We start from the raw sequence: 11,891 nt of genomic DNA, 5'->3' as shown, positions 1-11,891 counted from the left end.
ATTATACTCCTGTGCTTCAACAGCAGACATTTTCAAGGTCATCAGAACACATCTTTAATTCTCATCCTTAATGAACATTTAATCAGAATTACTGACGGTCATTATCTGTGTCAATACTCTGCAGTTAATCCACTCAGCAGCTCTGTGAACGACAGCAACACCATTCATGGTCTATTAGCATTAAGCAGCATCAGTGTTTTCACACCCATCCTCATAAACACATGCACGCACACACACACACACACACACACACTGAGAGTTAAAACTAAAACTATCAAAAGAAAAAAAACACGCACAACGCACTTGGACAAACCAAACTACAATCAAAGCAGAATGAATTCCTATCTTAGTAAACTTGAGACAGAAGTTTACTTTATTTTTCACTGTGAAATATATAAGGAAATATGGAAAGTTTTTAACTAAAGACAAAGGTTTATCACCCAAACTTTGAAGCCGTTGGCAAAAAAAAAAAAAAAAAAAAAGGCTTTCCTTTCAGGAAAGGGACCTTCAGCTGCTTTGACAGTGAAATTAATTACACAGTGTCAACCTTGATAAATGTGTTTACTACCTCTACAGTATAGACAAATAAACATTTACTTGAATACATATCATAGTGTACACTATATTTTTCATTTGTTAATTTACTGTTGTACTTTTTGGTACATTGTAATTTTATGTACTTGAAGTGTGTCTACGAGTCATATGCATTTCCCGCTTCTCATCTCCCTCATCCTTTGTATGACTGCTTTGGCAAGATTTGTCAAGTCAAGAAAGCATTTTGAATTTGAGAGAGAGAGGAAGAGCGCTATTGTGTCATGGTAAGTGATAAAAGAGACTATAAAAGAGAAATTCCTTCATAATTCTTTTATTATTGATGAGCAAAGGTTGTGCTGTGAATTCAAAGCAAGAATATTTACACAAAGGCATTGTTCAAGTCAGTCAATACAGTGTGATGTGAACAGCCCTGAAAACGTTCGGAGAGAGCACCCTTAAAGCACCTAGTTTGTTGCATCGACAACATCTCAAATACATCAAATCCTGTCTACAGAGAACATCCTCCAGGGAGAAGAGCTGCTCAGGGTTTCACAGGAAGTATAAGGGGATGAGGAGTTTGAGCTGTCAATTTCAGGTGATCTGTAATGAGACTCTACTAACTTACTCTGAAAGAAAATCAAACATCCAACACCAGACAGCAAGCCAAAACGCTAAAACATGTGTTTCAAGCAAATACTATTCTTAAGGGGGGCGGGGGGGGGGGGGGGGGGGGGAGAGAGAACCAATACTTTGATATAACATACCTTTATCTTTCAACAAAGAACTCAAGGCGAATTATAGGATTGAAGAATTGAAGAGTTGAACAACTGAATGTAAATTAGGGGCAATTCTAAGCCGCATCCATGCTGATCCACTGATTTCTCAGGAACACAGCTGGATGGCTTAGGACTGGAGGCTAATCTTAAAGGTTTGTGTCAAATGTAAATTGTGTTTCAGTGTATTGAATGAATGTATAACGCTTACAGATTAATTTGGAACAATATTTTGTCAACTTAACATGTTGCCATTTTTTGGATAACAGAGAAGTTATACAAAAAATGGAACAACCATATTTGGTTCCATAGTTTTCTAATGACTTTTAACTGTCGGGATTTTTTTTTTTATCAGTTTCCAATCAAAAGCCTCACTTTAAAGCTTTCATTTCAGTAGCCCCTTAAGAAACACATTCATGCCACCCACTGGGTCCTGTAAATGGAAAGGTGAGATGTAAAAGCATCCATTCTCCTTGGACTCGGTAGGGACACCACAACCATTGACGGGTGTTGAGTTGCACAGATTTAAAAAAGTGCAGGTTGGCCAAATTGTGGATGGAGTAATAGATTCTTAATCCCTTTTCGAGGTGTGTGTGTGTGTGAGACTCCTGTCTGAGACATAGTGATCTCCTTTTTCTAATCGTGAGAGCGAGGCACAGAGAGGGCTGCCGATTGGGGCATGAGGGGGCGCAAACAGCTCGTGAGCGGCACAGCTAGTCTGTCACAGTAAGTCACAGAGAAAGAGGAGATGCCAAAGCCACAAACAGAAAAAAAAGACTAACGGACTAGAAACAAGAGCTGTGCAGCCGGAGGGAGAGAGGTGGCGTTGGGCCCACACATACGAAGAGACAGCAGCCCATTAAGCAGGCTGCTGAGGATTAGCGGAGATGGAGAGAAAGAAAGGAGGAGAGCAGGGGCAGGGTGGAGGGGCGACGGTGGAGGAGGAGGGGTGAGGGTGTGGTGATGGTGGTGGTTGGAGGACGGAGAAGGGTTTGGAGAATTCTGCGGTCAGTCAACACAGCCCTGAGAGGAGAGGACGAAACAGAAGAAGGATTTTAAGTGTAACACTCCTAAACACATCATTAAAGTCAAAACATTCCATATCAGTTATGCTTACACCAGGTGTGACCAGTCAAAACACTAAACATTAAACCCGTCTACACCAACTGACATGACAGCCAACTCACATCACACTTTCCTAGGACATTGGGATTTGCAGACAGCATATGTGTTTTCACTAAAGACGTAGCTTCGACACAAGCTGTGAGACTGAGAATCTCAGTTTAAACTAAATGAACAACACTGTGCTCACATGCTGTACCCAAGGGACGCAGGGAGGACATGGAGATCCACAAGAATGCTTCATTTGATACTTTATCAATTAAAGCATCACCCAAACGGAACAACTGGACTAGTTCCCTAATCAATTCCTCTTGTTGAATCAGGGGTAGATTCTCAAGAGGGTATTGTGAAATATCACACACAAACCTACACACAAATATATTCACACACACACACACAGGCACATACATACACACACATACACACACATACACACATGCATGGAGCTGTTTGTGTGGAGGCCATGGCACAGAGGACTGGCAAGGTTGCTGAGCTTTTGCACTCGCTATTCCACGTCTGCGGAACCAGTTGCCACTTGACATAAAAGCGCTTCCTCCATCCTTGCTTTAAAGTCTACACTCAAAACCCGACTTTTCAGCTTTTCTTTACCTGTAATCTCCCATTAGTTTTTACTGTATGTCTGAAACTCTGTGCTTGTCCCTGCATATTACAATATGTTCTATATGTTTAGAGCACTGGTCAGTGAACACTGCTTAAATGTGCTTTATAAATAAAATGTACTTACAAACTTACTTACTTACTCACTCACACACTCTCACTCTCTCACTCACACACACTCCGACTGGACTTACCTTCACACTCAAACGCCTGCAGCACCGTGGTGTAGCTGGGGCCCAGCCATGACGTGTAGCTGCCCACCACCCGCAGAAGCTTCTGGGTGGCGTCGCTGAACAGCACGTTCGCCGCTCCATACGCCGCCGAGCTGAACAGAGAAAAACCCTGTGTGGCATTGCCAAAGGCATTCTGCAGAGAGGAGAGAAGGAAAGAGACAGACAGACAGAGACAGAGATTGATATTTGGGTTCTTTTCTATGTGAAATATTATTGTGTACTATTGGTGTTCCTTTAATCTTTTGGCAGTAAGAATACATGTTTGTCAAGCCAAATAGCTTATCTGAATTTGAATTTGAGTAAAAGAGAGGATAAGACCTAGAGTTTTCCATAATTGCTTTGGATTTACGTAAGGCCACCCATACTCTTGAATTACTGTAACACAACAACACTGTATAGCAGTGCTGGCTTTTACTTAGCAGGGGGAGTGAAGGGGAGAGAGGGAAGGTGTGAGAGAAGAAAAGAGAGAGAATGCAGAGGGAGGATGAGTGAAGCTGAGTGGAGAACAGGTGAGAGTGGGAGAGAGATGGAGTGAGAGATAGAGAGAGAGTGTGAGAGAAAATAGAGAGAAAGAAGGACAGATATCACACTGCTGATGGTGAGGTGACAACAGGAGCATCTTCTGAGAGACAGAAGATGCTCTTTCAGTAATGGGGGGGGGGGGTCTGGTCAACACACACACATACACAGGCGCGCACACACGCACACACACACATACACACATTCTACAAACTCACACAGAACAATAGATGTTGGCGTACAAGTACACACATACTGTGTATTAGCTCTAACATACACACACACACACAGCTCAAGTTATTTTAAGACACACAGGCACATAAATATGCATGCAGTCTGACAAGACCAGAGTGCATCTATTCTCGTCTGCACCTAAATTCTACTGACTTCTCCCCAACCACTCACTCACACACACACACACACACACACTCTCTCACACACACATATTTGCACGTCCTAACGAGGACTGGGTAGGACAGTGAGTTGCAGACATCGCTGTAATTATTCCTCACGTCTAGCCGCCTGAGGCAGGGGGCTGTTGACAAAGCTCAACCCTGTGCCAACTCCTCATAATGATAAAGCAATGCTGAAACGAATGCTAACGCAGAACAAAAATCAATGGACAATGGCAGGCCGGGTCTAGAGATATTGAATGCATCACTCTTTACAGCAGCAGATGAAGAGGAAGACTGAGGATTAAACAAGTTTCAACAGTGGCAGCTGCTGGCTAAATTTCTTGGTGAAGCGACCCCTCCATCATCACTCACACTCCCCGTCAATGAATGCACCATTTCTTATTTGAAAAACAGGCAGCATGGTCTGCATCAGAGAAAGACTATTTGACTGAGACAGCAAGGCCTAGTTGTATTACGTCATATAATTAGCATTAATCCAAGTGACATTACAGCACTGGGTGGCCAACTATTGTGAGTCGAAAGGATGAATTTCACCCAGAGGTCGTTAAGCATAACTAGCAAATTTTTATATCAGTGAACAACGCCCAAATTTCTGCATGCCTCTGATAATTCAGTCTGGATGAAAGGTCGACACCTCAATCTGGGATCGATCCATTTGAGTGGTGTTTCAGAAGGCTGGGCCTTATCAAAAATTCTTGCATATGATTGGATAAGCCACTTGTCCGTCATCTATTGACGTGCTACTTCAACCACTCACATCAAAGCCAACCCGTGACGCTGAGAACAGTCTCACAGTCGCTTTTACACTACGTCACATCTATGAAACTCCCGCCCTGCGTCCTGATTGGCTCTACCATAAAATCTGGTGCAAAAATCACTTTCAACGGAAGCGATCCCAGATGGATGTGAGTGGAGCTAGGCGGACCGAAGAGTCAGGTTAGGTTGTAGTGTGGATAGTGAAAACATAAAGTTTCAGATATAATGACGTGCCGTTGCCATGATACTGACACATTTTAGCGTATCAGACATCACCAACAACAAACACTTCAATGGCGTTTTACTGTTCCAGTGTGGATATAAAACTGATCAAAAACAATACGAAAATGATCATGTGGACAGAGATTGCAATAATAAGGAGTTGAATTCAGGAAAGCGACATTGTGTTTGTGACCATATTTCTGTTTCAAAGGGGGGAAAAACATGTTAAATATATATATATATATATGTTTTTCTTGGTGGAATTTGGCAAAACCCTGTTTCACCTGTAGTCTTATAGAAACCTCCGCTGAGTTAAATTCAATCATGCGCTGCACCTTGTGATGTATTGGCATTGAGTGGCTGATATTTCAGAGGGACTCTGAACCCTGTTTACAGGAGCTGGAGGGGTGGATTTACACCTAAGTCCTATGGTCCCCTGGGGGATATGGATGTAATATCACATAGCCATTTAGCCTTCGTGTGTGTGTGTGTGTGGTGTGTGTGCTTCTCTCTTTCTCTCTCTCTCTCTCTCTCTCTCTCTCTCTCTCTCTCTGTGTGTGTGAGTATATGTAATATACACATAGGATGATTCTCTGTGTCTCTATTACGACCCCCCACCCACTGACCTGCACGCGTTCCAGGAACTTGTAGACGCGACACTTGTCCTCTGCGCGTACCACCACTGCGTTGGTGGGCACCACGGCCAGGTGGCATAGCTTGTGCTCAAACGGGGAGGCCTCGTTGCCATCTGGGCACAGCAGCTTCAAGTCCTCCAACTCCAGGTCCAAGGCCCAGGACTCCTGGTTTCTGCCTGCCACAAGAGAAGAGCAGAGCAGAGACATGATATCCTGGATGGGGTTTATGTGTGCCACACACACACACACACACACACACACACACACACACACACACACACAAACACCTGGCTGCTGCTCCAGGTTCATTGCCTACAGCTGCTGGTTCCTGCCTATCTCTTACAACACCTAGTTCATGCCATTTAGGGAGGAGATAAGAGAGTGTTAGGCTTTGGTCATGTATGCTACACACGAAACACACACACACACACACACACACACACACACAAAGAGAGAGAGAGAGAGACTCCAGCTCCAGATCCATCGTAACAATTGCTTCCTACCAGATCAGAGAGCAGTGTGGATGCATGTGTGGAAAGCCGTGATAAAAGAGGCACGAGTCAGAGGGAGTGAGGGGGATAGGGAGAGCTTTCCCATTTAGGGTAGAGGAGAAGGTATGCGGAGATGGATGCACGCTGAATGCTTAATGGTCTGATTTGTATTCATGGTGAGGGTGGAGAGAGAGGTGGGCTGGGCTGGGTTGGGGTGGGATGGGCTGGGGTGGAGATGGAGGATGGTGAGGACCGTGAGAGATTGCACCAGTGGGCAAAAAAACAGCGTTTCCACTGTGATAGAGTCCTTTGTCTTTTCCTGAGCACTGAGAAGGGTTTCATTCATTCCCGATTTGGTTTGGGGACAGTGCCGATGCCGAGACGGCTCACAGAGGGGAAAATGGGATCTCTCTTTTTTGCCTTTTTTCAGTGGAAAAATAGAGAAGTGTCTTTTGTCTGCAATAAGCTGCAAATCTGCCGGAGTTCTCACTAGTCATTAGATTGCTATTTGCCAATTAAGATGTCACAGACACCCATCTGTTAGCCATCTGGGATTAAATATGTACCAAAGGCAGCTGAATGATAGGGAAATGACTTGCGGTTTGGCCTCAGTGTTTCAGAGGAATGTAGACCATTGATCGAAAAGAAAGGGCTGGTCATCCCCTCTTCAAATAGCTACTATCAGCAATAAACAGTGAAGTGCTGGTTCTCTGATGTCATGATAAAACTAATTGTATAAGACCACCCTGATAGCTGGGGTGGATAAGTAGTCTGTGTGGCACAGAGAGAACAGGGGACGCACACATCAGTTCAGTTGGACTGAGACATACTGCCCTCTGATGTATGATTTTGAGTAGTACAACCTACAGAGAGGGCAAGGGGAACAACTGCAAAGTTTGTGAAGTGATATTTCTTTCATGTTAGCCTATGTTTTGTGTTACTGGTAATAGTGATAGTAAACATACATAATAAGATAAGACATTGAAAGTATATCTGTCAACTAAGACTAATTTATATCAGCAGTAAGGAGTTTTGGACATCAGCATGCAAAACCATTGCAGACAACAGCAACAGCAAACTAAATTGGGTCTTTTCAGCAATATAGATGGCAATATACGTATTGCTGGTTGTTTGGTAGCCATCCATGACATTTATTTGTTTGTTTGTTCTACTACCTATTTGTGTCCATCTGAAACAACATTGGATACATTTTCTCTCTCTGCATCTCTGCAGTTTAGTTTGCATGCCACTTTTGTGTTTTTTCCTCCAGACTTTAATCTGGGTGCCCAATCTGGACAAAGGCATTGCCAGAGCATTTGTGTTGTCCACAACGAACACACTTGTTACCATAGTGGCAGACAGGCTGTGTAGGGTTGCATTGAGAGACGGTGACTGACTTACCGTGCATGTTATCAAAGACCGTAGTGTGTTTGACAAAGGCCACGTCCCCGAGATTCTCTGCCACACATCTAGAGACCACACACACACACACACACATACACACAAAGTGAGATAAAGAACATTTCTCAAAGAGCAGTAAACAACAGAAACAGCTGACAGAATAGCATTAAAAAATAAAATGTTGATTACAAATTTTAATGCCAGGCGGCCCATAGCAGATTGGATTACTCTCATAACAATGTTTTCCTCTATTGCAAACAACCTGATTACAGTTTCTGCAAGTTGACATCTACAGTACAGAAAGGTACTAAATTGAAAAATCAAGTGGAAATTGCTTCTGTAAAAACACCACTGTGCTGTGAAATATAATATTCATCTTTGACAAGCATAGTTGCCCATACAGTATGTGGCACGTCAGCTGTCCGTGTAAGTCCGTGTTACAGTCTTGTGAAGACATGAGTCTAGAGTCTCAGAGAGTAGCAATGTCTTGTATGGATCTGCCCCGAATCTGGCTGAGCTTTGGGTTACGTAGCTATGGGTTATCTGGCAGTTACGTGCCAGACATGGGCCACATCTGGACCACATCCAGCCTGATCTGCTGCTTGAGCCTGGGGATCTTGTCTGCAGTGTCACAGGATGTTTTCCAGCCGGCCTACCTGAGTGCCCCAGCCTCCCCGAAGTGGCGCTCCCGAGGGTTGTTGACACAGATGTGTCGGTCATTCTCATCTCCAATGCATGCCTCGCAAAGGTTCTTGGGATTGTTCCCCCTGGGGTCATGCTCTGGGTCCTTCACTCCTGGAACGCAGCTGTACCCGAAGAAATCCCCCACCGCTGACAGGACATGATTTAAAGAATGAGAATGAGAATTCAGTTAAAGAGAGAGAAGGACTGATCAAGCAGCTTAGGCAGCATATCTGTGGGACTGGATCCATGTAGACTGATGATTTAATGAACTTGCAAAATCATTTGCCCCATCATACATTCTTATGGCCAATGGAAATACTTCAGAGAAGAGGAAAAGAAAAGCACAACAAAAGCACAACACTTCTCTTTTCCCCTTCTCTGAAGTGTTTTTGTGAAATAGCTGCACCTGCGGTACTATCTACCAAGGTGTGCAGGCTCCTCTCTACCTTTCAATGGAAATACTTTAGCATACAACATTCAATAGTCAACAGTCAAGTATCAAATCTTACTCCCTATCCACAAAAAACAACAATGATCAAATGACAAACTGAAACAAATCATATGAAGAGGTAAAACAAAACATAATAGCACAATATCTACAGATGATGAGATTACGAACAAACAATCTGATTAAACGTTTAAATACAATTTTTGGTTGTAGTTGGGTTTAATGATCGGATTTGGATTTAAAGTTAGATGATTTTCATTGAACTATGACAAAAGAGTCAACTTGAAATTAAGCAAACCACTTGTAGGTGGACTATCCAGAATGTTACCCAGGCTCCCATATCTTTCTGCCCTTGCATGCCCACCGTCTCTCACCGTGGGGGAAGTTGCACTGCTCGTCCACACTGATCTGTGAGGTGTTGACCAGGAAGCCGATGGGCACGGTCCAGCCCACCGTGGTGCGGATGCCGGGATGACAGGAGCTGCGCTCGTGCATCTCCAGCAGAGACAGGTCGCTGGAGGAGCGCCGCGCCAGGGCAACCACGTAGTAGTTGATGCCATCTGGGGGTGGGGGTGGTTAAGGCGTGGCAAGAATGCAGAAGGACAGCATGACAAAACCACTTCACTATCGTGATTTTACTGTTGCCATAGTTTAAAGGACTTCATTTAGATTGCTTGTAATTGTCACACCAAGTCCACAATTAATTTATGTAAACACAACAAAAAAGCCTTCATGCAAGTCTGCTTTTGGCTAACTGAAATCAAACTGATTTGAACTCACCCTCGCCATTTAAGGACTCGCCTGCAGCCAGTTCAAGTCCATAGCAGAATCCAGCGGTGTAGATCTCATCAGGGTACATGGAAGCAGCGTCTGCTGATCCATTCTGACCAGAACACACAGTTAAGACGTGCTACACCTGCACCACATTCACATATCAGGCAGGGCTTGGGGCAAAAAGTCCCCTGAAGGTTACAAAAATGCCCTTCAATTTTAAAGAGGAGTGGGCAAGCCATGTCCCCATTATGCATAATATTGTTGACAGAACAGTTAATACATTTCTCCTAATGAATGACTGCACAGAATGAGGAGAGTGTATGCATACTTTGCTATTAAATATTGATATGAATAAACATTGGTTATTATTGGCATTGATCTATTCATTGAGTGAATAGTTGATTGATTTAATGATATGTTTTACTATGTCTTTGCATAATATTAATTCCCATAAAGAGGAAATATAAATTAGAACCAAGTAATTTCTGGCAGTATCCTTAACTCAAGGTCTACATAAAGTCTTCCGAGAATATGCAGAGTGTAGTTCCATTAAAGCAGATTACTCCTTGTTGAGTTTCATATAGATTCCTGATAACCGAGGCCTGCTCCATGATTCCAGTTTTTTTTTAATTCCACTGACCTTGATTTTGAGCATGCAGTCGGTGGGGCTCAGGCCCCGCGTGCACTGTAGTTTTCCACGGAGGTTCCTGGCTGTAGCGTTCCCTGCCAGATCCAGACATTTATGCTCTTCTGCATCAGTCACTGTACACCATGTGACTGAGGTAGACATCATCAGCCACGACAGAATTTGCCAAGCAAATCATTGATTAATATTAAAATCCATCCCACCACAAAGTTTTAATTATATACACAAACCAGAATATATCCAGCACACAGGAATACTTCAATGCAGTATGATTTTATTCACATGTTGCTCTTGTGTAATGTCCCAATAGTTCATTGCCAACAATGTGCCTGCTGATGTGTTGAAATGAATGACTTTGACACACAATAACCATCAACACAACCCATTAGCTGTCATTAGGCCTAGTTGATGTGAGGACCCAACACCTTTAAATAATTAAGAGAGAGTCTTACTGATGTTATTCTGGCTGGAGGCGCTGACTAGTCCAAGCAGGAGAAATACAACAGCAAAATGCCTGGCAGAGGGGTCCATGTTCTCCATGGGGAAGGTATCCTTCCAAATGCTTGCAAGCTCTAAGGAGGTGAGTGGTGCAGACGAATTAGAAAAAAAAGTCAACAGCTCATGTTGCCCCCTTCTTATAACTACCAAACACAGAGGGGGGTTGTCTGATGAAACCAAAACTTTCCGTTCACTTATTTTTTTTTTTCTTACTCCTACCTCTAGCTTTTTTTCCCCTTCTCAGCTCCCAACATGAGTGGATCATTTTCACTTCATCAGATCACGACGGCCGTCTAGCGTTTCCTTCAATTATCCCCCGAGACGGGATGGCATGCGGCGTCTACACACTCGGCCTAACCTGGCACCGAGCAGGTCAGATCATTTCAGAGCTTTATAATTAAGTCTGAAACAATAGCTCACTGTGGATGCTCGCTAATGCGGCAGGAGATGAAATCTAGCACAGGTTGGGAACAGCCACGGCTTTGACTCCAGATACGGGCTAGGGTCTGCAACAGCAAACCATTGTTCTGCCACCCAGTTGAGGAAAACCTCAAAGATAAAACAAATAAGCTACTTAATGTTCTGCATCTCCTCACATATGTTGTTTCCCAGCAGGTCCTGTGTACAACATGGGATACACTATTAGGAATACACTGAGATGTAGGATTAAATTAGACTAATCGGATTAAATTCTAAACAATTTAGAGGGTATCAGAATGTATGGTTCTTTCGGATTCCTGATTACATGGGAGGAAAAACTGCAAACTGCAGGTGTTGGTGTAGGAAAGCTGGTCGTTAAGTGCTTTGTCTTCACTGTAATAAGTGTTGTGCTGTAAGTTGAGGTTCCTATGCACTCGTAGGGTGCACCTGAGGGCCGTCAGGAGGCTTATCTCTTCTGCTGCGTAGCCTGACTTCACTTCTCCCCTCTCCCCATACAGAAAATGACACCCTCATTAATCAACATGCTATTTTAAAACAAAAAACTACAGGACACGGCCTCCTTGCAAGGGCACTTTATCAACTTTCTCAAATTATTTCTACCAAAGATTCTGATGGAAGATGAAATATATGGTTTCCTGAGTGTTCTAATATGCCAAATATTTTCAAAATACCAAAATGAA

General features: G+C 43.4%; 1 protein-coding gene across 1 annotated transcript; it reads right to left on the bottom strand.

The window, feature by feature from the left end:
- Positions 1 to 883: 883 nt before the first annotated feature.
- Positions 884 to 10,841, bottom strand: LOC121714204 (otolith matrix protein). Its single transcript, XM_042099439.1, has 9 exons — positions 10,725 to 10,841; positions 10,267 to 10,403; positions 9,633 to 9,735; positions 9,227 to 9,412; positions 8,377 to 8,551; positions 7,721 to 7,788; positions 5,820 to 6,004; positions 3,242 to 3,413; positions 884 to 2,330 (listed from the first exon to the last, which is right to left on the bottom strand). The coding sequence occupies exons 1-9, from the start codon at positions 10,810 to 10,812 to the stop codon at positions 2,320 to 2,322; spliced, it is 1,125 nt and encodes a 374-aa protein (XP_041955373.1). The 5' UTR covers positions 10,813 to 10,841; the 3' UTR covers positions 884 to 2,319.
- Positions 10,842 to 11,891: the final 1,050 nt, after the last annotated feature.

The sequence above is a fragment of the Alosa sapidissima genome, chromosome 1 (genome assembly GCF_018492685.1).
Source record: "Alosa sapidissima isolate fAloSap1 chromosome 1, fAloSap1.pri, whole genome shotgun sequence".
Taxonomy (NCBI): Eukaryota; Metazoa; Chordata; class Actinopteri; order Clupeiformes; family Clupeidae; genus Alosa; species Alosa sapidissima.
The sequence above is the reverse complement of the archived record's forward strand: the minus strand, read 5'-3'. Positions and strand labels throughout refer to the sequence as shown.